The sequence below is a fragment of the Acomys minous genome, assembly GCF_964271855.1.
Source record: "Acomys minous genome assembly, chromosome: 1".
Lineage (NCBI taxonomy): Eukaryota > Metazoa > Chordata > Mammalia > Rodentia > Muridae > Acomys > Acomys minous.
The window spans coordinates 15,255,266-15,282,757 of record NC_140483.1 but is presented as its reverse complement, the minus strand read 5'-3'; the positions used below and the strand labels follow the sequence as shown (position 1 = coordinate 15,282,757).

General features: G+C 43.6%; 1 protein-coding gene across 1 annotated transcript; it reads left to right on the top strand.

Annotated features, from left to right (window-relative positions):
* Positions 1-6,394: 6,394 nt before the first annotated feature.
* SCCPDH (saccharopine dehydrogenase (putative)) lies at positions 6,395-27,334 on the top strand. The gene is made up of 12 exons (XM_084789684.1): positions 6,395-6,741; positions 9,216-9,328; positions 13,981-14,061; positions 18,059-18,188; positions 18,864-18,913; positions 19,894-20,024; positions 21,292-21,409; positions 22,384-22,503; positions 22,595-22,651; positions 24,397-24,508; positions 25,754-25,835; positions 26,724-27,334. The coding sequence occupies exons 1-12, from the start codon at positions 6,552-6,554 to the stop codon at positions 26,827-26,829; spliced, it is 1,290 nt and encodes a 429-aa protein (XP_084645810.1). The 5' UTR covers positions 6,395-6,551; the 3' UTR covers positions 26,830-27,334.
* The last annotated feature ends 158 nt before the right edge of the window (positions 27,335-27,492 follow it).

Below are 27,492 nucleotides of genomic sequence, written 5' to 3'. Positions count from 1 at the left end.
CTCAGTGAGATTCAGAGACATCCCATGGGCATATACGTAGAAAGTGGCTGAGTCAGAACATAAGCTCATACTTTCCTGACCTTAACTCCTGCACAATGCATCCTCTCAAGCAGAACAAGAGTTAACTCTGGAAAAAAAAAAGCTTCTGGAAAAACAAACAAACAGGCACTCAGAGTCTGTGAGTGGTTTGTCCAAGGTCACTGAAATTGCCACAGTTGAGCCGGTACTAAATGTAGGTCTGTGTGTCCCCTTAGCTCACCTGCGGCCTGTTCCCCACACAGTTCATTCCACATGCCAGGTGATGGCCGTTCCCAGTGACATCACCCATAAAGTGGCATCATGACTGTCACTTTCAGCAGAGGGAAGCCAAGATTGGGTGGCTCTTTTCTGCTTCCGAGGTCCTTACAGAGTTGTACTCCTGGTACAGACTGAGAAACTGAGGCCACCCTTTTGCATCGCTTTGACTGTTCCTGACCTACAAACCACACCAGGTTCCATCTCACAATAGAACCGACCTATCCTCAAGCCCTGAGTGGCCCTCCAGCTCCATCCAGACTTGGGGCTCCAAGCAAGCCATCAGGAAACCAGCGTCTGCTAGTACCAGTTTTATTTCTTGGTTTGGTAGCGCTGGATGTGGAGATACATGAACAAGCTAGAGCATTAACCACTAGGCTGGAAGGCAGCTGCTTGCCCATTGCGGGAAAGAAACAGGAGCATCTGCACTGGCCTTGGAGCCCTGGAGCACCTCCTTCTATCAGTTCCACTCCTCCAGAGAACGCTGACTACTACAGAGGCTCAGGTACCTGAAGGAGGAGCAGCAAAGAGATGAAACAGTTTCACATTCATTAAATTTTATTTTATTTATTTATTTATTTATTTATTTTGGTTTTTCGAGACAGGGTCTCTGTGTTAGCCTTGGCTGTCCTGGACTCCCTTTTGTAAACCAGGCTGGCCTTGAACTCACAGCGATCCACCTGCCTCTGCCTCCTGAGTTCTGGGATTAATTAAAGGTGTGCGCCACCACACCCGGCTCACATTCATTAATATTGATTGCTAGGTGTTAGTAAGTGCTTTACCGTGTCTTCGAAGGGGTGTTTGCCTGTCTCCTGTGACAGGCACAATTCTGTGGCTGAGCAGGAAGAGGAATGGTATGTGCTGCCGTCAATGCTTACCCTGTATCCCTGTGCCCCTCACACAGTAACATAAAACCAGGCAGAACAGCAAACTGGCAAAACTGGCCTTCTGGGTTTGGCGAATGCTTTGGGCTGGGCTGTAAGGTGCTTAGAGGGAAGTGATGTACGTCTGTGATCCCAGCACTCGGTAGGCTGAGACGGAAGGGTGGGAAGAAAGTCTGAGGCCAGCCTGGCCTACATGGAGAGAATTCGTCTTGAAGAGGAGGGGGGTAAAGGGAAAAGAGGAGGGAGAGGAGGGAGGGGGAAGGAGGAGGGAGGGAAGAAGACAAAGAAGAGCTTAATTTATGAAGTTGATCTCTCTAAGAGAGAGTGAACCAGATATCATCTGTGTCTGGGAACAGATGAGCCTCAAAGATGCCTTAGGCTAAAGACGGTGTGGGGCACGGAGTCAACGTCTAGTCACAACAGTGGGAAGATTTATCAGGGTGCCTGGGGACCTTCGCATTTGGGCGCCAAGGAAAACACACAGCCTTCTGGCAAGAAGAACCAAAGAGCTCCATCTAGTGACTCCAGGCAGGTCTTCCCATGACAAATTTAGCATGAAGAAAGCAGGACTCCCCTTCCCAGGTGGCAGCATGCACCTGTGAAACCCGTGCCGTTCCACACAGGACCTCCAACATGTGTAAATAAAAGGGGTTTTATATAAATAATTAAAATATTCTTTATGCAAAAAGATTATGTTCATAGAACTATACTGGCAAGTAAATAATTTTAATTAATTTAGGAACCCCAGCCCTTACTCAACATCAACATCCTCTATAGTGCTGTTACCACTTTTTGTAGGCCATACACGCTGTCTTAGTCAGGGTTTCTATCACTGCAACAAAACACCATGACCAAAAAGCAAGTTGAGGAGGTATTGGGATGGTCTGATGTATTTTGATGCTAATTACTGCTTACTGTCTGTGTGACTCACCTTTTGCTTAATAAAAAGCCATCCCACCTGGGCAGTGCAGGAGATAGATGGGGCTAAGGGAGAGAGAGAGAGAGAGAGAGAGAGAGAGAGAGAGAGAGAGAGAGAGAGAGAGAGAGAGAGGAGGCGGGGGGGGGGGGGGGGGGGAATTCTGGGAAGAAGAAGGACTGCCATCAGGAGAAGGAGACCTGAAGGGAAGAGAGGAAGGCTGGGAGGAGAAGCACATGGCCCGCTGCGTGGATGGGGAATCCAGCCCAGATGAAGAACATGAACAAGTATTTGGGATTATGGATGGCAGGTATCTTGATAGAAGTTATTAGAAGCAGATGGCATGGGATTGAGGCAGGGATCCCATGCCTGCCCCACTAGGGGAGCCAATTTAGAGGATTGAAATCTGCCCTGCCCCAGGTTAACTAAGGCTATCTTAAAATACAACAAGTGTCTGTGTCTTAATTGATCACTAGCCAGGCCTACAGGTAAAATACAGACACATTTTAAAAACAATAAGGAGGAAAGTGTTTATTTGGCTTATACTTCCGGATCATAGTCTATCACCAAGGGAAGCCAAGGACAAGAACTCCAACAGGGCAGGGACCTGAAGGCAGGAGCTGATGCAGAGGCCATGGAGGGGTGCTGCTCACAGGCTTGCTCCTCATGGCTTGCTCAGCCTGATTTTTTAAAAAAATGATTTATTTTTATTTTGTGTACATTTGTGTTTTGCCTCCATGTGTGAGGAAGTCAGATCATCTGGAACTGGAGTTACAGACAGTTGTGAGCTGCCATGTAGGTGCTGGGAATTGAACCTGGGTTCTCTGGAAAAAGAGCCATTGCTCTTAACCACTGAACCATCTCTCCAGCCCCTCAGCCTGTTTTCTTATAGAACCTAGAACCTTTGCCCAGGCATAGCACCACCTACGATGGGCTGAGCTCTCCTATATTAATCACGAATTAAGAAAATGCTTTGGCTGGGCAGTAGTGGCACACACCTTTAATCCCAGCACTTGGGAGGCAGAGACAGGCTGAACTTTGTGGGTTCGAGGCCAGCTTGGTTTAACAAAGCAAGTCCAGGACAGTCAGGGTTGTTACAAAGGGAAACCATGTTTCAAAAAAATAAAACAACGTAAGCAAAACAAAACAAAAAAGAAAGAAAGAAAGAAAAGAAAAGAAAATGCCTTACAGCTGGATCCCATGGAAGGATTTTCTCAATTTCGGTTTCCTCCTTTCAGATACCTCTAGTTTATGTCAAGCTGACATAAGACTAGCCAGCACAATTGACCCTTTGTCTCTGTGACACACAAACACACCACTGTTAAGCCACAAACCCTTCCTTTTTTATTTCCCTCCAAGTTCTCACATTAAAATCATAAATAACTTTAAAAGTCTCACAGAATTTACAAATTCAAACACATTAAAATTTCAGTCCCAGACGAGCATGGTGACACCGGTAATATAGCACTCAGGGAGGCAAAGGCAGGTAGATCTCTGTGAGTTCAAGGCCAGCCTGGGCTACAAAGTGAATCCAGGACAGCCAGAGCTACACAGAGAAACCATTGCTTGGAGGTGCGGGGGGGGGGGGGGGGGGAATTTCAGTCCCTTTACAATAGTCAATCTTTTTTACAACCCAACGTCTTTTAAAATTCAAAGTCAACTGTGGGCTCCAGCAAAATTAAAAATAAACTAAATACTTTCCTACCTCAAAAGGAAGAAGCAGGGCGCAGTCACCGTCTGAACAAAGCAGTGTAAATAACAGAATGCCCAGTGTCCGGGATCTACTCACAATCCTTTGGGCTCCTCCAAAGAGCTCGGGTCACTTCTGCAGCTCCGCCCTCTGCAGCACTCACAGCTTGCCTTCTAGGCCCCAGCCAGCTCCACTCCACCGCCACTGCTGTTCTTGGTGCTCATGCCGTGTGCTGGCATCTCCAAACTGTAGCGTCTTCTGCTACAACTGGGCTGCACTTTCACTAATAGCTTCTCCTAGGCTCTCTTCATGATACCAGGCCTCAATTTCTCTGCATGACCCTTTCAGTCCTGGGCCTTCAACTGCTACTGAGGCTGCGCCTTCACCAATGGCCTCTCCTGGCCTCTCACAGTGTCAAGGCCTAGCTGTTCTCCATGACTGCTTCATGCCTTCTAAACCAGGACCACCTGGGTGACTCTTACACTTCCAAGTTAGGCTGCCAGCGTGAGGTATACAACTTGGGTTGATGTCTTAGAGTCTCTATTGCTGTGACAAAAACACTATGACCAAAAAGCAAGTTGGACAGGAAAGGGTTTATTCAGCTTGCACAGCCACCTTGCTGCTCAACATTGAAGGAAGTCAGGATAGGAATTCAAACCAGGCAAGGATCCTGGAGACAGGAGCTGATGCGGAGGCCACGAAGGTATGCTGCTTGCCCTGGCTTGCTTAGCCTGCCTTCTGACAGAACCTAGAACTACCAGCCCAGGTGCGGCACCACCCACAAAGGGTTGGTCCCTCCCTCCCGCCCCCCCCACACTGAGCACTAGTTGAGGAAAATGCCTTACAGCTGGATCTCACCGAGGTGTTTCCTCACAATGACTCTTAACTTGTGTCAAGTTGACACACAAAACTGGCCAGTATACAGCTGCCTCTGGACCACAGCGTCCGTGTGCTCTTAGGAAACACTTCCCAGAAGATTTCACCTTGGTGATGTTGGATTCTTCTTAATCATTGCTAAATTTCTCAGCTCCAGCCAAGCAGCGCTGAGCATCCCAGAAAAGCGTAGGCTTTTCACTTTTGGAATTCTGTTGTCCTGGTAATCATAGCTGATTCTTTAGCCCCACAGATCTTTCACACAAAAGTCTGGCAGGGTCTTTGCTTCCCTCTGAACTTTCACAAGCCTTCCAAAAACAAAAGCAACAACAACAACATGGTTTAGGTCTGTCACAGCAGTAGCCCATGATCCTGATACCAACTGGTTTAGTTAGGGTTTCTATTGCTGCAACAAAACACCATGGCAAAAAAGCAAGTTGGGGAGGAAGGGGTTAATCGGTCTTACCTGTCCACATTGGCAGAAGGAAGCCAGGACAAGAGCTCTAACAGCACAGGGACCTGGAGGCAGGAGCTGATGCAGAGGCCATGGAAGGGTGCTGCTTACTGGCTTGCTCCCCACGGCTTGCTCAACCTGTTTTCTTATAGAACCCAGGACCTGCAGACCAAGGGTATGGCACCACCCACAATGGATTGGGCCCTCCACATCAGTCATGACTTAAGAAAATGCCTTACAGCTGGATTTTCCTCGACCGAGGCTCCTTCCACTCTGATGACTCCAGCTTGTATCCACTTGACAGAAAACCAGCCGGCATTAACTGAACAGCTGGGCAGCCTAAAGTTATGATCTATTGGATAACGGAGTCTGGGTCTAGATGGGACAAGGGCTGGAGCCTCTGCCTGTTTGCATATATTCCTGGAAGACAGAGATGGGTGTCATTGACAGGTAAACAAATAGTCTTCTCTGATGACCGTTAGTCACATCACATATGGAATCTGGCAACTTGCATGTGGAGGCAGCAGATGGCCGCTGCAGAAATAGTGTGTCTGACAGTTAGGTGTGGGTGGGTAATTAGCTAAAGTCAACACATGTTAAAAATAAGTATGTGTCTTAGTTAAGGTTTCTATGGCTGTGATAAAACACCATGACCGTAAGTAACTTGGGGAGGGAAGGGTTTATTTCACTTATACTTAGATATTATAGTCCATCACTGAGGGAAGTCAGGGCAGGGTCATGGAGGCAGGAACTGATGCAGAAGCCATGGAGGGGTGCTGCTTACTGGTATGCGCCCCATGACTTTCTTAGCTTGTTTTCTTATAGAACCCAGGACCACCACCAGCCCACGGACAGCACTTCCCACAGTGAACTGGGCCTTGCCACATCAGCCACCCATCAAGAAAATGCACCACAGGCCAATCTAGTGGAGACATTTTCTCAACTGATTTTCCCTTTTTCAAAATGACTTTAGTTTGTGTCAGATTGACATAAAGCTAGCCAGCACACTATGTGTTATTAGAATTAACCATTTTAGGAATATTTAAATTTTTTATTTAAATATCCAGATAACAACAACAAAAATAACTGTCCTATCTGGGATACAAGGGTATTTTTAACTTTCGATGCCAAGTCGGCTATAATCCCAGAACTTGGGAGGCAGAGGGTCGCTAGGCCGCGGGGCGGCGAGCGCTGCGGACTTGCAGCCCGAGCTCCACCGGATCACGCGGCGCTAGCTGCCTTCCCCGGAAGCCGCGCAGCCGCGAGGGGGCGTGGGCGTGGGCGTGGCCTCCGCGCGGGCTGACGACAGCCGGGCGCTCCGGTCGCGGCGACGGCGGCCAGGACAGCGGCGGTTGCAGCGCCCGGTACAGGGGTCGCCGCCTGAGGCGCAGGCGCGGTGGACTCAGCCCGCCCCGGGCTGCGGCTCGCTGTGGACTCGTCATGGCGACGGAGCAGAGGCCTTTCCGCCTGGTAGTGTTCGGCGCCTCTGGCTTCACCGGCCAGTTCGTGACGGAGGAGGTGGCCCGGGAGCAGGTGACCGCGGGGCAGAGCTCCCGCCTGCCCTGGGCCGTGGCTGGCCGCTCCAAGGAGAAGCTGCAGCAAGTGCTGGAGACGGCTGGCCAGAAGCTGGGTAACTCGGCGGAGTGGGCAGGGCCGGGGCGGCCGACCCCCGAGGGGCGTCTCCCCGAGGACGGGACCCCTCGCCGGGCTGACCTCATTCCGCCCCTAAATTAAAGGGGGGCTTTTCTCTCCCACCCCTAGTTTGGGGAACCCTCCCCTGTCGAAATAATCAAGAACTTTGGTAGCTAGCTCCTCATCTGCCGTTCTGATAGGTTTGGAGGGTTCTTGGTACTTTCCGTGGCAAAGGGAAATGGGATACTGGTTTCTCAGAGGTCCATTGTAGTTTGTCGACAAGAAGGCTCGAGCTATACTATTAACATTATAGTGTGCTCATCTGTCTTATGTATTTTGGTGATAGGCGTTTAGCTCAGCACTCCCGAACGTCCTAAGCGCACGCTGTGCTTCGGTGTTAGCCCACTATCTACTTGATCTTTATTTTTTGTGCTTTTGGTTTTTAGTCTGTAGTAATCTTCCAGCAGTTCTCACTTTGTTTGAGGCAGTGTAGGCTGGCCCGGACCTAGTGACCCTCTTGCCTCGTCTTCCCAAAAGCTGACATTAGCACTGCCACACTCCACTCATCTTATAGTTCATAAAAATGTGGGGTTTGTTTTCTTGTGTATGTTTTGGGTGTTTACTTATTCTTTTGGCTTCTATTTAACATATATTTACTGAATAGTATTTTCCTGTGTTAGGCCTTGTCCTAAATGTTGTGATGAACACATGGGAGTGAGGAAGAACACACTCACACCCTACCTTTCTGGTTGAGGGAAGCACCTGACCTGGAACCTTGCCTTGGAGTTTGGAAACTAAATCTCCACCCAAGACGAGTCACGCTGGTTCTACCTTCAGTCTTACAGTTCCACACAGAGCCTTGCCTAGAGTGAGAATACATAGTCTTTTGTAGTTACACATAGAAGATAGCATGAAAGCTAGATTCTCCTGTAACTTTTTTTTTCTTTTTTTTTTAAAGATTTCTTTATTTTATGTATATGAGTGTTCTATCTTCATGTACACCTGCATGCTACAAGAGGCCATCAGATCCCAGTATAGATGGTTGTGAGCCATGTGGTTGCTGGGACTTGAGCTTAGGACCTCTGGAAAAGCAGACAGCTCTCTTAACTGCTGAGCCATCTCTCCAGCCCCCTCCTGTAACTCTTAAAGCTGCCACTGCTAACACACAGGGCCTTGACAAAGAATTTTTGGACACTTATTGTTTTCTGGAAAACATGTACCTTTTATTTTTCCCTCCTCAGTGAGACTGTATAACAGTGGTTCTTAACCTGTGGCTTGCAACTCCCTTGGGGGGGGGTCAAATGGCCCAAGATAATAGGAAAACACAGACACTTACCTTATGAGTTGTAACAGTAGCAAAATTACTGTTATGAGGTAGCAACGAAAATAATTTTATGTCTGAGGTCACCACAGCATGAGGAACTGTTTTAAAGGGTCCCAGTGTTAGGAGGTGGAGGACTGTACTGCTGCTCTATAGTTACAGCCTATGTACCATCTACATGGTCACAGCGTTAGGAGGTGGAGGACCACTGCTTTATAGTTACAGCCTCCGTACCATCTACATTGCCAAAAATAGGTGACTCTGGAGAGTACACCTTAAGCAGTGGAGACTTGCACTGCTGCTCTACTGGGTTGATTCATTCCAGTTCTTTCCCTATAAGCTTGGATGATTTTATACAGGCTGAACTACTTAAAAATGAATTCAAGGGGCTGGAGAGATGTGTCGGCAGTTAAGAACATGCATTGCTCTTGCTGGGGACCCTACCATCCAGGTTGGGTGACTCACAATCCCCTGTAACTCCAGCCTCAGGGAAGATCTGATAACCTCTGGTCTCCTTGGGCGCGCCTGCACTGAAACACGCACACACACACAAATTTAGAAAAATAATAAATCTTCAGAAATACCAAAAAAGTCAGCCAGGGCTGCATGGAGAAACCCTGTCTTGAAAAACCAAAACCAGCCGGGCGTGGTGGCGCATGCCTTTAATCCCAGCACTCGGGAGGCAGAGGCAGGCGGATCGCTGTGAGTTCGAGGCCAGCCTGGTCTACAAAGTGAGTCCAGGACAGCCAAGGCTAACATAGAGAGACCAAAAACAAAAACAAAAACAAAAACAAAAAAAAAAGAAAAACCAAAGCAAACAAACAAACAAAAAAGAAATACCCAAAAGTGAATTGACCTCAAAGTCCTTTTTAGTTGTTACGGTGTTGACTATTGACAGTCTTCTTCCACTTCCTGTAATTGGATCATATGTAGTTGTTTAGTTGCTAGTTTTGTAATAGAAATATCTTGGCGGAGAGAAGGTCAGAACAAGCATCTAGTCAGCACATTAACAGATTGTGAAGTTTTCATGGTTGAAAAATTTCAGTACGTTTGCTGTCACTGATTACTGTAAAGGTGATGTGGGAGGCCTCAGATTGACTTGGACTTGCTGGAAATGATTGTTTTGTTTTGTTTTGTTTTTTTAACTGTAGGAAGACCAACACTGTCATCTGAAGTTGGAATAATAATATGTGATATCACTAATCCAGCCTCACTTGATGAAATGGCTAAAAAGGCAACGCTTGTCCTCAACTGCGTAGGACCTGTAAGTAATCAGCCCTTCTTTGTATCAGAACAAACAGCCCATTCATTTCTGGCATTTATATTCCAGAGGAAGGAAGGGCTGGAGGCAGATGACTGGGTTGGAAGCCTTAACTCCGTAGGGCAGTCTTTCTGTTGATAATGCAAAGTCTCCCAAAACACTGGCAGGCTTCTTGTGACACTGAATTTGGAGAATGTGCTGATTTGCTCCCCTTGCCCTGCCTCCTTCTTTTTAATGTAAAGAAAAAGAGTGTTTGATGGGTGAGACAGACAGGTCAGTGATTAGAGGGGTTTGCCCTGCAACCGGACAACTTGAGTTCAGTCTCCAAGAGCCACACAGTGGAAGGGGGGGATCTGATTCCCCAAAGTTGTCCTCTGCACACTTGCACATGTGCACACAGTTGTGCACATGCGTGCGTACGCACATGCACATACAATACAAATTATAACTTTAAATTTTAAATGTTGTATTTATAATCCTAGCTTATTTGTTTTATCTTTCTATTATTATATAGCTATGTTAGAAGACAGAAAGGGTAGAAATGAAAATCAGACTAATTTGTTCACTTATTGTTCACCCTATGTAAAGTGCATTATTCTGGGCAACTGGGACAGAATTGTGAACAGAAAACTCTGTATGGAGTTTACATTTTTGTGGGGCAGACAGGAATATAATATAATAGTAGGGAGTGATGTCAAATGAAGCAGACCAATTAGGTACATGTCTTGCACAGTAGTGTTTCATCTCGTCTCTTCTCTCCTCTTCCTTTTCCAGCCAGGGTTTCTCTGTAGCCCTGACTGTCCTGAACTTGCTATATAGACCAGGCTAGCCCAAAGTCAGAGATCTGCCTGCCTCTGCCTCCTGGGTGCTAGAATTAAAGGCGTGTACCACCTCATACTCTCTCAGGACATGTTTCCAAGGAATTGACATTGAACAGAGATCAAGATAAAAGGAGAGTGTAAAGTCTATGATTATTTGAGAAGAACCCTGTTCTGTGGAGAGTAGGTACAAAAGTCCTAGACGAGACTGTGCTTGGTAAGACTGAAGAAAGCGAGAGAAGATAGTGGGGCTGGAGAGCTAGAAGGTCTATTGAAATATTCAGGGACTAGGTTATGGTCTTACAGGCTGTGGTCATGATTTGGATTTTCTTTTTAAAATAAGCAACTGTCATTGGAGATCTGATTTCATTTTACGTTTTTTCAGCTTCTGAGATGGAAAGTAGCTAAGGAACCAACAGCAGGATAGTCCAAGCCAGACAAACATTAAGGTTAGAGGTAGCAGCAGAGGTAGTTAAAAGTGGTTGGGTAAGCTAGATGTGGTGGCTTATACTTGCAACCAAGCACTTTGGAAGCCAAAGTTGCCTCTTTCACAAACTAACAAGACCCTGTCTTAAAACAAAACAAAAGTGGTTGAATTTGAATTGAAATGAATTTTAGTATTTTAAAAGAAAGCCACCCTTGCCCTGATATTGGATATTGGGTATTAAAGAGGTCAGTGCATGTCATACAATGACTGTTGGTAATATTTACTGAGCTGAAGAAGCCATTATAATTGGCAGTATGTTGAGAAACTAACCATCTAAAACAGTGTTTATATTGTTCTCATTGTTAACTGGGTTAGATTCTATCAAGTACATCACTAATCACTGCGACACCCTGAACAATTCTTTCATCCTTCTTACCTCAGTACTCTAGAAAAAAACAATCCTGTTAAAGCTATTTTTATATAACTGTGTTTGTTTCTCAAATTCTCTCTTAATGTGGCTATCACAGAAGTAGTTGAGACTTTTGTATTTGCTTATATGGCTTTACAACACAATCTTGAGCAGTTTAAGTCTATTCTTAAGCTTCTATGTTCTCCTGGCTCCATCTTTGCCAAAAACCCCCAAGTTACTTGTGTTTAAGCTCTTTCTTTGCTCCAGTTGAATATTCATCCATTCTGCACCTCTGCCTGTGGCTGAGTCCCTTGCTGCCTCTCCTGACTCTTCCTCCCCTGGCTAGCAGGAAGTCTACCCTATTCTCTCCCGTGTTCATTGATTGGCTGTAAGCTGCTTTACTGACATATCAGGGAGACAATTGGAGCAGAATTTACACAACATTTAGACAGGAAATTCGCAGAACAGTGCGGTCCTGGCAGGTGTACCCACCTCAGCCTCACCTTAAACCACCTCTCTGTATTTGATCTAGAATTTTCTCCCTTTTCTTAATTTTATATATATTTTTTTCTTTAATTTTTCTTTAATATTTGATAACCCCAGGCTGTCCTGGAACTCACTATTAGCTTAGGCTGTCTTCACATTCATGGTGATCCACCAGCCTCAGCTTCCTGAGTGCGAGGGTGATAGTCATGAGTTCTTTACTTGATTTCTGAAATCTCTGCTAGTTTTTCTCCTACTGTCGGTTTCATCTGTCTCTGGTGGCAGATCTTTGTATCTGTTTCTGAATGCTGGAGGCTTCAGAGCTCAAGCCGCAGACTCTTCTGTTAGACATGTGTAAACAAGCGTTATGGAGCAGTAGGGAAAAACAGCTAAGTGAACGATGCTGTGGGTGTGGTCCCTTTTGTGTTGTAGAGCGCTCCCACGTCACTAAGAATACGCCTTGTAGGCTGTATGTGATACTTGACCACTTGACATGACCCAAGGAGTTAATCCACATTTCAAGTATTAATAAAATTTTATTTTTCATACCTAAAATTAGCACAAATAAAAGTTCTCATATTTACTGTCACACCCAGTGGATCATTTTGTATGGCCTTGGTGGACACACGCCTACATACCTGGGAGCCCACTGACTTAGAACATGGAGTGTTGAGGACAGACTTGACATTAAAGATTATTGCTATGAGTATCTCTGATCGCCTTGTACAAGCTCAGGGGACTAACACAAATCTTTATAATTTTATTTTTATTTGTGTTTGTAAACTATTTGTGTGTAGGGTCTTGTGGAGGCCAGAAAAGGGAGCCAGATGCCCTAGAGCTGTAGTTTCAGGCAGTGGGAAGCTGCCTGACATGGGCGCTGGGGACTGAAGTTCAGTCCTCTAGAAAAGCAGCAGGTGCTCTAAGCACTGAGCCATCACTCTAGTCCCATTAAGAAACATTCTTTTTTTTTTTTTTTTTTTTTGGTTTTTTGGCTTTTTGTGACAGGGTTTCTCTGTGTAGCCTTGGCTGTCCTGGACTCACTTTGTAGACCAGGCTGGCCTCGAACTCACAGTGATCTGCCTGCCTCTGCCTCCTGACTGCTGGGATTAAAGGTGTGTGCCACCACGCCCTGCTAAGAAACATTCTTAACAGCATAATAAAATAGGGATAAATTAGTGGGAAATTTCTCAGATTACCCAATGGATAAGTGGCGGCGTGTAACAAAAAATTATTAGGCCAGGTGTGTTGGGGCAAAGAGGAAAATGGCACTTTCTTTAAGGAACTACTGCTGTTTTTAAGTGGTTATTAATGCTTTACATGTGGCTTGTTAGTATTTGTGGGTAATGCCTAAGAGCTGTGTCTCACCAGGCGAGACACATGAGGTGAGCCCAATGGGTGTTGGTAGCGAGCCCATTGGGTAGAGCAGAAGGAGGCTGACCCAGGTGGTAGAAGCAGGCACAGCTGGTGTGACGGCACCTAGTCCTCAGGACTGTGGCATGACAGGATGCCTGAGAACTTGTGACAAGACAGACATGGACTTACTGCTTAGTACCATAGAGTCTAAACTATAGTGCAGGCACTAGAAAGCTGGTAAAAGATTCTGAGTAGATATGCTAAAATAAGTGGGGCAAAAGGAAAGACTATCAGATTTTCATTTTAAAACAATAGTTGGATATTTCTCTGGAAATTAGGCTAGATTGTTTACTGTAAAGTGATTGGGGGATTTGTGTAGAAAATTAGGTGAAAGGTAATATAATATGGACTTGACATATTTTTAGACTTGCTGACTTATAGGGGAGGGGAGGGGAGAGAAAGCTTCCAGCTTTCAAACTGGAGAATTGTATGTAGAGTGACGCTGTTAATAATAGAAAGATAATAAATGTCAGAGCTGTGTGCCTACACTCCTGGCTCTGTTCTTATGTCATCATCTGAGCAGCCTGGTGAAGGAAGATGTTTCTCTGTGAGTTCGTGCGTGCATGTATATGTGTGTACACTATGGTACACATATGGCCAGAGAACAACCTTGGGATCAGACCTTGTTTGAAACAGGGTCTCTGTCTGTCTGTCTGTCTCTCTCTTGTTTTTTGGGTTTTTGACACAGGGTTTCTCTGTGTAGCCCTGGCTGTCCTGGACTTGCTTTGTAGACCAGGCTGGCCTCAAACTCACAGCGATCCACCTCCTGAATGCTGGGATTTGCCACTGTGCCCAGCTTAGGATCTCTTTTTTGCCACTGCGTATACCAGGCTACCTGGGCCCTGATCTTCCTTCCAGACATTCTCCTGTCACTTTTCACTTCATTATTGGAGCACTGGGATTATACTTGTATGTTATAGATTACAGACATGCAATACCACATCAGGCTCTTTACATGGGATCTAGGGTTCTGAACTCAAGTCCTAATGCATGTTTGGCGGGCACGTACCCACTGAGCCATTCATTTTGCCAGCTGCAAACTGGCTTGTGACTCAGTTAAGCTTATGAAGTAAGAATAACACATTGGTTTTCCTTATTTCCCTAGTATCGATTTTATGGAGAACCTGTAGTAAAAGCATGTATTGAAAATGGAACAAGTTGCATTGACATCTGTGGGGAACCTCAGGTACGTAAATCAAAAGACAACAAAACTAGCCATACACGATCGTCTGTGAGGTGCAAGCATGTTCAGTACGTTCCGTAGACATTTTGATGGTGTTCTCATGGCGTTCACTCCTAGCTTGAGGGAGAACGCTGGTGAGATCTGAAGCTTCAGTTCTCTTGAAATGGTCTACAGCCTTTGTTATTTCCTTGGTGTGTGGATGTATTGGTTTTTATAGTTACTGAATGCTGTAAGCTGGATTATTAAAGCAATACGTTGTAGGCAATTATCAGACCATATTTCTTAGTAACATTTTCATTATGAATTCCCTTTCTAAAACCTTTACAACATTACAGAAAAATAAATATAAAATTCCCTCAACTTGGGCTGGGCGTGTACTTTACTGGTAGAATGTTTGATTAGCATGCACAAGGCCTGGGGTTCTATTCACAGTACTGCATGAACTGCCTGTGGTGGCACATGCCTATACTCTTAGCGCTCTGCATGTGGAGGCAGGAGGATCAGATCTTCAAAGATATCCTGTTCAAGCCAACATGGGCTACAAGAGATCCTTACTCCAAACAACAAAAACAAAAGAAGCAGGACCTCTGGGAGTTCAAGGCCAACTTAGTCTACATAGAAAGCTGCACAGTGAGACCGTAGATCAGAAGAAAAATGCTCTCATCTTAAAAGTGTTAAATGAAGGATGGTGGGTTTTGTTCAGTTCAGTGGTAGACCATGTACTTAGTATGTATGAAGCCCTGAATTCAATCCCCAGCACACCCTTCGGCAAATATATATATGTGATGTATATATGTGATATAATGTATATTATATAATAAAAATTTGAACAGTCACATTTATTCAGAGCTTGCCATTTGCCAAACACTGAGCTAAGCACCTTATATAACTCTTTAAAAACATATCTGTAATTTTGTTCTTCCCTGAAGAAGTCAAAGCTTAGAAATTCAAGTAATGTAATTTGCTCAGAGCTATACACTTAGTAAGTAGAAGTAGGATTTGGTCCGCCACACTGTGGGAGTCGTGGGTTACCAGGCAGAGCGTGAATTTACATGTCTCTACTCACCATCATTATGTGCCATGTTATCTATGCTCAGAGATCACCAATCAGTGTTGTATATCGAAAAATACTAGGAAAGTGTGAATTACCAAAGTTACCAAGAGCAGGAAAAAAACCATGGTTTTGAAAAAAGCCAATTCTGTGTTGTTTAAAATAATCTAGAGCATAGAAAATGGTGAAAGGCTTGTGCGTTATTTAATAAGCCACCATAAAGTAGCATCAAAGCCTGACAGGCCTGCACTTTGTCCCCTCCTCACTCTTGTTCCCTTTGACCCAGTCTTGCTCCTGGCTATTTATTTACCTTGGCACCTAGGGTAAGGTAGTGTTTGTCAGGATTCTGTCTGACAAACAAGGCCAGAATCAGAAATTGCCCTGACGATGACAGGTGTCCTTCAGTAGTCCTCTTCCTTAACTGTGCTGCGTTTATTGAGACTTTGCATTGGGAAAGAAAGTGTGTGCAGGACTCCAGATGCATTGAGAAAAGACCAGAACAAACAAGCAAAACACATAACCCCAAGCACCAACAAATGCCCAGAATATACAGAGCACCTATTTTACTTTATTTGTTTGGGTGTTTTGCCTACGTGCATGTCTTTGTACCACTTGTGTACTATGTCTGATGCCTGCAGAGGCTAGCAGAGGGTATCAGATCCTCTGAACTGGAGTTGCAGATGGTTGTGAGTTTCCACAGGGATGCTGGGAATTGAATCTGGTCCTCAGAGCAGCCAGCGCCCTTAACTGTTGAGCCATCTCTCCTGCCCCTGAGAACTATTGCATATCAATAATTGAAATATGAAAACACAAACAGCCCAGTTCAAAACTAATGATGAGAAGAGATGAAAGGGGTTGAGAATTTAGCTTAGTGGTGGGCAAGTGCAAATCCATGGGCTCAGTCTCTAGGTCAAAAAAGAAAAAGAGAAGAGATCAAGAATCCCAGGTAGGCCGCTGTCCTGCCCTCCGGGAGAGTAAGAAGCCTGACCAACACTACCTTTGTGTTTTTGTTTTGTTTTTCAAGACAAGGTTTCACTGTGTAGCCTTGCCCGTCTTGGACTCACTTTTGTAGACCAGGCTGGCCTCTTGCAATCCGCCTGCCTCTGCCTCCCTAGTGCTGGGATTAAAGCCATGCGCCACCACACTACCTTACCCAAATGTCCAATGTTAACATCAACACAAGTAGTCCCAATTAACAGGATGGCTCAGTGGGTAAAGATGCTGGGCTCACAAACCTACTAACCTGAATTTGATCTCTGGGTCTCATGTGATGGTGGATGAAGAGAGCCAACTCCACACACACACACACCCAGTGCCAGGGGCTTCCACCATCATGCCCACATACACACAAGGATAAATTTTAAAATTGTAGGTTAAAACATCATGTTGATAGGATATATCTTTCTTCATAAACCATTTTAGTCTCAAGAAAAGCAATAGTTCTTTAGATGGATAATCCACAAAATTGCCGATCTGTGTCTTCAAAACTATGAAGATTGTCAAAAATCAAGGAAAATAGGAAAAACTGTCACTGCCAAAGGAGTCCAAGGAAACTTGGCATCTACATGTGATAAGTGCCAAGATTGAGATCTTGGGGCAGAAAGAGACACTGAGTAAAAATCTACAGTAACAAATTGGGAATGGACTTTGAGCCAGGCCTGTAACCTCAGCTACTCAGTAAACTGAGGTAGGAATATCAAAAGTTCAAAACATGCCTCAGCTAGAGTGAGCTCAGAGCCAGCCTGGGAACTTAGTGAGACCCTATGCCAAAATAAACAGTCCAAAAGGATGGGGACTATAGCTCCGGTGGTAGGGCACTTGCCTAGAGTGTGAGTCCCTGAACTGCCATTAAGAGGGGGAGGGGGAGGGCCTAGAGAGATGCCTCAGTGATTAGAGTACCGGCTGTTCTTCGAGAGGCCTGGGTTTGATTCTTATCGTTCACATGGTGGCTAACAACTGTAACTTCAGTTCCTGATGATCTGGTGCCTTCTTCTGGTGTCCATGGGCACCATGCACAAATGTAGTACACAGACAAAACCCCACATGTACACTTTGCAAGTATGTGTGGGGACAGAGGGTGCTGAAGAGATGGCTCAGTGGTTATGTGCACAGTTTCTCTTCCAAAAGACCTGGGTTCATTTTTTAGCACTAGCATGGCTGCTCACAACCTCTAAGTACAGTTCCAGGGGTACCCAGTGTCCTCTTCTGGCCTCCAGGGTCACTGTACACACGTGGTACACAGACACACATGCAGAAAAACACCCATACATACAAAATGAAGATAGTGTTTTAAAAAGGGAGGATTTAGTGACTAATGTATCAATTTTGGCTCATTATTTCTAACAAATGCCAATATTAAAAGTGTTACTAATGGGAGAAACTGGGTTTCAATTGCCATGGGAGCTCTCCAATCTCATTGTTTCTAAAAGTCTAAATCTGTTTGAAAATTTGGTTGAGCTGAGGCTGTAGTCCAGTGATAGAACCCTTGCCGAACATAGCAGACCCTGTGGTCCATCCTAGCACTCAAAAACCAAACCAAACAGACCACACACTTGAGACATGGATTTGAACAGGCACTCATCTGTCCCCTCAGCCATCTCCTCTCATAACCCCTACTGTTAGATAATGTCTGGAAAGCTCATCTGGGTAATACAATTTGGGGTAATTTTTTTTTAAGTAGTGGCAGGTATTACTTCATAGTTAAAACTTAATCTAAAATACTCATCTTTTCTAGTTACATGGGCACATTCCCTGTGCTTCCTGTCATATTGTGGCCTGGGGTTGGTATCTGCCAAATAGGTGAAAACCATCTGGCCATTAATACTGTGTTGCAGAAACACATTGGTTGGTATTTTCAGTTTAATGGCTGTGTCTTTAAGAGAAATCATTTACTATTGGCCTGGCTGTTTCTATAAACTCTCATGTACACTTTTGTCCTGGATTTTTTAGTTTCTGGAACTAATGCATGTGAAGTATCATGAGAAAGCTGCAGAGAAAGGGGTTTATATCATTGGAAGCAGTGGCTTTGACTCCATCCCAGCAGACCTAGGAGTGTTATACACCAGAAATCAAATGAACGGTAATGACTGCTCTCTAAGGGTACCCATACCTCACAGCAGAAGAGCTTTGTCTTTGTAGCCATCATGACTAGGCCAGAACTCTCCATACCTTGAGCTACATTCCTATGTTTTGTTTTGTTTTAGCAGCTTTAAGTATTTTCTTTTGTCTTTTGTGTGTGTGTGTGCTGGGAATTGAACTTAGGGCCTCACACATGCTAGATAAGAGCTCTACCACTGAGCCACATTCCCAGCCCGTGTTTTAATACAAGGAGTGTTTAGTGTTTTTTCTGAACATTTACAGTAAATTTCAGTTACTACTGAAAGGTCCTTGAAAGCAATTCTGTTTAAAGCAGAAGCATTGCTATTGAGGCTGTGGTGAATAGACCAACCTGTTGTCTTGCTGGAGAAGATTCTTAGCGTTGTTAATTTCAGTACTGCAGGAGAGCCTGTCAACACTACCAGTGAGAGTTATGTTAAACTCCTATGTCTGAGGGTTCACCTGGCCTTAATTATGTCTTGTTCTGTGGGTGAAAATTTAATAAAACTGTTGTCTGTGCAGATTTTCTGATTTTTTAAAGCTATAAGCTTAATAAAAATGCCCTGACCTGAATTGACATAGTTTATTACCTATCCTAGTTGAATAATTTAAGTTTTGTTTATTTATTTTTACCTTTAACATCCTCTTCCTTTTTTAGGTACTCTGACTGCTGTAGAAAGCTTCCTGACTATACATTCAGGACCTGAGGTCAGTTTCCAATTTAGCTGGGATTTCTTTTTTCAAGCTAATATTAAAGATATTTTGGAAATGATATGTGGCTCTTGAAAAAGACTTAGACTAAGTTTTATATGCTTTTTAGTGTAAGAATCACCATGTTTAATTTTGTAAAGTTCAGATAATGAATTACTGTGGTCCCACTTCTAAGACATCTATCTGTAATAAATGTCAGTCCAGAAAACTGTCTCATGCCAGGCGTGGTGGCACACTTGGGCAGGAGCAAGCAGACCTCTGTGAGTTCATGGCCAGCCTGGTCTACAAAGCCAGTCTAGGACAGCCAAGGCTGCATAGAGAAACCCTGTTATGAAAAACAACAACAACAAAAAAAGGGGGGGACACTAGAGAGATGGCTCAGAGGTTAAGAGTATTGGCTGCTCTTCCAAAGATCCTGAGTTCAATTCCCAGCAACCACATGGTGGTGTGCAAGTGTACAAGCAGGCAAAACACTGTAATAAATAAATCTTAAAAAAGAAAAAGAAAAAACAAACAAAAAAGAGAAAGAAAAAAGAAAACTGTCTCATTAATGTCAGTCAAGCATGAACAAGTTGGGAGAAAGAAAAAGAGCTTGCATTGGGGTGAATGGTGAATATAACCAAGCTAAGGAGTGGTTATTGCTGCCTAGTTGGCCATGACATTTTTATTGTTGTTTTTTGTTTGGTTTTTGTTTATTGAGACAGAATTTCTCTGTGTAGCCTTGCTGTCCTGGACTTGTTTTGTAGACTAGGCTGGCCTTGAACTCACAGAGATCTTCCTGCTTCTGCCTTCTGAGTGCTGAAATTACAGGCGTGTGCCACTATACCCAGCTAGCCATGAAAATTTATCTCAAGATTATTAATTACAGGATTATGTCTTATACAAATGAGGGTGAAATGTAATAACTCTGAGTTACTTGATCCTATCTTTCAGTAATTACCCATCAAACATGTTTAATTTGTGAATTGTTCTCTTAGGGGTTGTGCATTCATGACGGCACCTGGAAGTCAGCCATTTATGGTTTTGGCGATAAAGGTAGTTTAAGAAAACTACGGAGTACATCATGTCTGAAACCTGTCCCAATTGTTGGTTCAAAGTTGAAAAGAAGGTATATCAACTTACAACCTATTCTTTACTGCTTCTAGTCTATGTGTTGCATTGCTATTGGTTGGCTGTTAATGTAGTACTAAAAAAAGCTTGGTGGTTGCGTGTGGTGGCCCATATGTTTAATCCCAGCACTTGGGAGGCAGAAGCAGTCAGATCTCTGTGAGTTCAAGGACAGCCTGGTCTACAAATCAAATTCCAGGACAGCCAGGGCTACACACAGAGACACTTTGTCTCCAAAAACCAAAATAGAAAAGAAAAGCTTAGAAACTTTTTGATGATTATTTCAGAATTATTTCCAAAATTAAAATTAATTAGTATATTATATAAGTTTAAGTACTTTATATATTTACATATGTAATACTTCTAAAATTGATTTTTTTTTGAGACAGGGTTTCTCTGTGTAGCCTTGGCTGTCCTAGACTCACTTTGTAGACCAGGCTGGCCTCGAACTCACAGAGATCCTCCTACTTCTGCCTCCCAAGTGCTGAGATTACAGGTCTGCGCCACCATACCCAACCTAAAAATGGTATCTCACTGTCACCATCAAGGTTAAATTTCAGTTCAGTTTTATGTTATAAAACTATATCTTAGACCAGGTAGTGGTGGCACAGGCCTTTAATCCCTCTAGAGGCAAAGACTGAGTTGGAGGTCAGCCTGGTCTACAAAATGAGTTCCAGGATAGCCAGGGCTACACAGAGAAACCCTGTCTCTGAAAACTTAAACCAAAAGAAAATAAAAGTGATGATGTAACATAACTAGCATAAACAGTCCTTACATGTCAGAACTTAACAGTTAGACGTAAGCGTTGGGCTACTGCGTGGTGTTAGGTCAGTATCTTGAGAAGTTGCTGCGATCAAGCACTGTGCATCTGTATATCTGTAATATAAAGAATAACAGTTTCCTTTGGGGTGGATATAGAGAACAAAGGACGAACTACCAGAAGCACATTGAATTAAGGCACACTGTCAGCCGGGCGCGGTGGTGACGCCTTTAATCCCAGCACTCGGGAGGCAGAGAAGGCGGATCGCTGTGAGTTCAGGGCCAGGCTGGTCTACAAAGAGAGTTCCAAGACAGCCAGAGCTACACAGAGAGGCCCTGCCTTGAAAAACTGAAAAAAATAAATAAATAAAGGCACACTCTCTGCCTTGTAATTATTAATCATTCCAAGAAAGGTTTCTGGTTTTAATTTGGGAATTTACTAAGCGAAGAAGTTGTGATCACTGCAGTAATTGGAGGAAATAGAAGCTTTTCATGGCTTTGTCTTGCAGGTGGCCAGTTAGCTACTGTAGAGAGCTGAGCTCATATTCCATTCCTTTTCTGGGATCTGATATGTCTGTTGTGAAGAGGACTCAGCGATACTTACATGAAAATTTAGAGGACTCACCAGTAAGTATACCAGATTTACTTATTAATAAAGAGTAAGCCTGTTTCTTTTAGTTCCTCATGTTTATTATCTTAATGATATCCATATTTGTATAAAAAGAGTAAATAATGTGTATAATATTAGATCATGGGCATGGTACTAGCCATGTGTATGAGTCAAGTCTGGCTTGCTGCAGTTTCAAGAAATAACACCCATCTCTGCTTAGCTGCATGAACGCCATCTCTGTTAATGGCTCTTGAAGGTGTCTTGGCCCCACCTCTGGGTCTCCTTGCTACCTTGATACCAGCACACTCCTTCTGCTGAAGGAAATAGTTGCTTACACTGAGATTCCAAGAGGAAACGATCTCAGGTTAAAAGGTGGAGGGAGGGTGAACTAGATGTAGTGGCTCATATCTGTAATCGCAGCATTCAGGAGGCTGAGGCAGGAGAATTACTATGAGTTTATATATAATGAGTCCAGGATCGTCTGGACTACACAGTGAGTTTAAGACCAGTAGCCAGCCTTGGTGCACGCCTTTAATCCCAGCACTAGAGACAGAGGCAGAGGCAGGCAGATCTCTGTGAGTTCAAGGCCAGCCTAGTCTACAGAGTGAGTTCCAGGACATCCAGGGCTGTACAGAGAAACTCTGTCTGGAAAAACAAAAATCAAAAGACCAGTAGCCTAGGTTATAGAAGGTACCTCAGGAAAGAGAAAGAAGGAAATCCCCCTAAGTATATTTTAGGGGGAGCAATAATGTATTATCACTATACTCAGATAAATTGTGGATTTTGTGGACTTTGGCATTTAAGTACAGCAATCTAACTGCCATTTGTAACAGTTCCTTTAAAACATAGGTCCCCAGTGTTGCGTTCTGCACAAGCCTTTAGAACGTAATGCAGGCATTACATGGAAACTGCTCTGCTCAGCGTTTGTGACTAAAGAGTAAGCGCAGCGCGGCCACCACTCTTTGAGTAATTCTCTGTCTTGTGCACCTAGGTCCAGTACGCTGCTTACGTAACGGTGGGAGGCATCACCTCTGTTATTAAGCTGATGTTTGCAGGACTTTTCTTTTTATTCTTTGTGAAGTTTAGCATTGGAAGACAACTTCTTGTAAAAGTAAGTAAGCTTTTTTAGTAAATGAGATCGTTAAAAATATTTCTTGTAAAGTTTTGAAAGTATTGTTGAAGTTTGTTTGTTTTTCCTTTAGTTCCCATGGCTGTTTTCCTTTGGTTATTTTTCAAAACAAGGTCCAACACAAAAACAGGTAATAGTTGTTTCTGTTTGTTTTTATGTCTAGATTCCTAACAGAATGCACGTTTAAACTTTGTTTATTTGTGGAGGTAGGGCTGAGGCGCTTCCGAGGTCATTGTTCCCCTTGTCGTCTTTCTGCTTGCTGCTGCGCTGTATTCTCTTCTCTTATTCTTTTTCTTTTTTCTTTTTTTTTCTTTGTTTTTTGTTTGTTTTTGTTGTTGTTGGTTTTTTGTTTTTTTGTTTGTTTGGTTTTGGTTTTTTTGAGACAGGGCTTTTCTGTGTAGCCTTGGCTGTCCTGGACTCACTATGTAGACCAGTCTGGCCACAAACTCACACCTGCCTCTGCCTCCTGAGTGCTGGGATTAAAGGCATGCGCCACCAGGCCCGGCTCTATATTCTCACCTCTTGTTTAGTTCTTAAAGATTGAAGATCCCAAGAATCGAGTTTTCATTACTGCAGAGCTCATAACAGACACCATCTCCAGACTGGCATATCTCCTCATGGCAGTTACACACCCTGTGGACTCTTGGAGCTAGGTGTGCTGCCATCTGGAGTCCTTTCTCCCGAAACTCTCTTCCTACATTTTCCATCTCGTCTGATGGCACTATAATTCTCCAATCATAAACGAGCATAATAGACTTTTCTCTAAATGTATCATACATGCCTTGGTTCTAACCCAGCCTCACACAAAACAAAACTTATAATTTCTAATTATCAAATGGTATTAAGTACATTTGTATTTTTGTGCAACCTCCACACTATCTCTAGAACTCTTTTCACCTTGTAAAACTGCAACATACTCATTAAATAGCCACTCTCATTTTCTGGTTTCTCTAACCCCTAGGAATTGCCATTGTATTTGCCATCACTAGATATTTTTGTTGTTGTTTTGAAACAGGGCTTCTCTGTGTAGTCCTATATGAAGCCACACTGCTACTTGAGTTCCTCCTTCTCCGTTTCCTCTCTGTGTCTACAGAATGTTCTGTGTCCCTCTGCTTGCAGGCAGCAGCAGAAAGCTCATTTCCCTTAACCATGTCCCTCTGCCTCCTCACGTCCTCCTGGCGGGCTGGTCTCACTGGGTACCAGGGTCAGGGCAATGGCAGTGGCTCCAACCCACCTCACAGATTTATTGTTTTTATGTATATAATTGTGTCTGTTCTAAGTATATGCTATATATATGTGTGTGCCCCAGAATTAGAGTTACAAGCCCTTGTTAGTTGTCTGACGGGAATGCTGGGAATGAATTGGATCCTCTGTAAAGGCAGCTAGACCCCTCACCAACCGTTTTCACTTTTTTTTTTTTATTACAGTAGCCATCCACCTGCCTCTGCCTCTTGAGTGCTAGGATTGCAGGTGTGCACCACACCTGGCTTCATAATCAGTACTTTTTTTTTTAAGATTGATTGATTATGTATACAGTGCTCTGCCTGCACATACACCTGCAGGCCAGAAGAGGGCACCAAATCACATTATAGATGGTTGTAAGCCATTATTTGGTTGCTGGGAATTGAACTGAGGACCTTTGGAAGAGCAGTCGGTGCTTTTAACTTCTGAGCCATCCCTTCAGCCCCCAAAATTGGTACTTTTTAGTGGAAACAACTTGACTAAAAATCTGTCAGAGAATTTTGAGACCCATTAAAAGAAATTTAGTGAGGGGAAAAAGAGAGACCTGCCTCGTGTGAAGTAGGGCTGCAGGGCTTACTGTGTTGCAGAAGGGAATGTCATATTATAAGCACACCCGTGCTTTCTCTCTCACAGATGGAAGGCTCATCATTCACAATGACTTTCTTTGGTCAAGGATACAGCCACGGCTTTAGTGCTGAAAAGAACAAACCAAATATCCGAATCTGCACTCAAGTGAAGGGACCAGGTATTTTGTATATGGCTGAAGGATGTTTTAGGCTTTTACATTAGCCAGTTTTGTTAATGCATCTAGCATTGGGAAAGTGGGGGAGAGAGGAACGGGAGGATACAAGTGATGGGATAACATTTGAGATATAATCTGAATAAATTAATTAAATAATAATAATAAATAAAATAAAAAATAACTTGACTGTTCCAATTATCTGACATTAATGTAAATGTTTCACTTTATTATAGAAGTCTTTTTAAGTTCCTGGGCATAATCAGTTGTTTTGTTAAATATGTAAAGAGGGATCCTTTTAGAGTACTAACAGAAGCAGAGGTGAGAGTCCGCGCTGACATGCTGGTTCGCTTGGCAGCAGCAGTGGTTAAAAAGCCCTGTTAGTTGCGGAGACCCAGGAGCCCTGCCTGGGGGGGCTCTGGCTCAGCCACTGCTTGGCTTCGTGAGATAAGACACAGTGAAGTGGCCACATGGCGCAGCACCCTCGTCTATAAAGTGGACATAGGATAGTGTCACTCATGTGTGACTGTGTGCAAGCTACATGAGTTTAGTGCTTAAAGCACTTAGTATAGATTGTGCCTAACAGTAAATACAGGTAGAGGATCTGAAAATACAAAATTTGAAATTCTCCAGAATCAGACCATTTGAACGCCAACAGTTATACAAGTGGTAATTCTTCCCCTGACCTCATGTACTGGGTAATGTCAGACTGCAGGAGAACTCAAAATATTTTATAAGATTATCTCCAAGATTATCTCCAAGGCCAGGCATAGGTGCACACTTATAATCTCAGCATTTGGGATGCAAAAATCAACCAAACAAAAAATTATCTCCAGGGTAATTATGTATGTATGTATTTCAGTATATGAAAAAACAAACCTAAGACGGGCGTGGTGGAGCATGCCTTTAATCCCAGCACTTAGGAGGCAGGGGCAGGAGAATCAATGTGAGTTTGAGGCCAGCCTGCTCTACAAAAGTGAGTCTAGGACAGCCAAGGCTGCACAGAGAAACACTGTCTCAAAAAACCAAAAAGAAAAAACAAACCTACAGCACATTTGTTCCAAGCAGTTTGGATAAAGGATATTCAACCTGAACTATATAAATGTTAATTATTATTGTTTTTGTTTTTAAGTGACCAGAATATATATTGAAAAAATTTCTGTATAGCCATGCTAGACATGAAATGCACCATTGCTTTTGGGATGATGTCCACTTCATGAACACTTTTCTTTGCCCAACCCTTTTCTGCAGAGGCTGGCTACGTGGCTACTCCCATAGCCATGGTTCAGGCTGCCATGACTTTTCTGAATGATGCCTCTGACCTTCCAAAAGGGTACGTTTGGCTTTCTTACAATGAGAAGGTGTCTTTTAACTTTGTTATATTTTAGTGAATTTTGAGTTGATTTTCAATCTCTGGTCTACACAGAGGTTTTGTTCCTTTGGATCAAAGATGTAGGTGAAAGCGGTGCCTTTGGGATCGCCGCCGTGAAGGTGAAGGAGAGAGAACCATGTACGCTGGCTTCAGTTCTTTATAAATAAAATGAAAAGCTCAAGTCCAGAGCCTGGCCCTCAGAAAGGGGCCCTGTTTATTTCTCAGTGTACCTGGACTCCCTGATCAGTGCTAAGTTATACCTGGTTGGCAGGGGAGCCCTGGCTGAGCAGGTGAGGGCTGAGCCATGGGTGCTGCAGAGGTGGTTAGGGAGCGAGTTCTCTTAGTGAGCACTTAGCTGGTGCCCTAGAACTAAGCCAGCCTCATCTACAGAAGCCTGTGACTGAAAAGCAAATTATAAGTATTGTGTAGAAAGAGAATTAAAATGTTCAAGTACCTATCATTTAGCATTTTTGTAAATACTGGCCATTATAGTTAAACTTATTTTCATCAACTTCAAATGCTGTTTAATAATAACTGGCTAGCTGAATGAATCCAATTCATGTTTTCATTTAGTCCTCTTGAGTGTGAAGACTCAGGTATATGACACTCAGATGCCTTGAGCACACCTGAGACGGAAGCGTCTCATGAGGAGCCGAGCCATGCTGTGGACTGGTTTCCCTCAAGTAAAAGCCATGTGCTCATTTGGCTGGTTTTAGGATGGAGCCAGAATTATCCAAGACAGAGTAAAGAATTGGTTTTCAGGAGTTGCGTAGTGACTTACTGCTAGCCCTCCAGAGAAGAGGGCTGTGGAGAGCCACGTCACTGTGTTCTCTCTTTGCTCTTTTACAGGGGTGGTGTCTTTACACCTGGAGCAGCTTTCTCCAGAACGAAGTTGATTGACAGACTCAACCAACATGGCATTGAATTTAGTGTCATTAGCAGCTCCGAAGTCTAAACATGTGAAGATTAACTGAATCGTAAAATGCACGAACTAACAGCTTCTGTATTTGATATGTGAAATTCTTCTATAAGCCTATCTGACTGTATGTGGAAGACTGTCAAGTATAAAATATCAGTACATTAAAAGCAGGAAATTATACTATCTTATCCTAAACGTCATATCTCAGCTGTTTTTATGATTTTATTGCTTGTGAGAGAAAACTAACGTTCTCCTTATCTTTTAATTGACAAGTGACCTGGAAGGTCAGATGAGGAAGCAGGGTCCCTGCTGGTTGCTGACAGCATTCCTTAGTGACTGTGGTCGTAAGTGACTGCAGTTAGGCTGTGGAGTAACTGCTGCCTTGCCTGCCGTGGTGGTGTGGAACCTCACCCTCCTGTGCATAGTGTGTGAGCAGTTGCTAAGTAAAACTACTTTTTTCTATTTTAGCCTTTCTCATCCATCTACATTGACTGACTTTGGATTGTTTACCTCAGTTGAATAATAAAGGGTTGTTAATTGAGTAATGGGTTTCTTTGTTTGCTTCTGTTGGTTGGTTGGGTTGGATTTTGTTGTTTTGTTTTGGACTTGCATGCTTGTTTTGTACAACAGCACTACTTAAAGTGGCCTGACCTTTTGACTTCCAGTAATTGGGCTAGTGCACCTTTCTGTCCCTGACTT

Coding starts and splice junctions, on each gene's coding strand:
- SCCPDH (XM_084789684.1), top strand. CDS start 6,552: ATGGCGACGGAGCAGAGGCCTTTCCGCCTGGTAGTGTTCGGCGCCTCT. Junction 18,914..19,893: donor CTATACATTCAGGACCTGAG/GTCAGTTTCCAA, acceptor TTGTTCTCTTAG/GGGTTGTGCATTCATGACGG. Junction 21,410..22,383: donor AAAATTTAGAGGACTCACCA/GTAAGTATACCA, acceptor TTGTGCACCTAG/GTCCAGTACGCTGCTTACGT.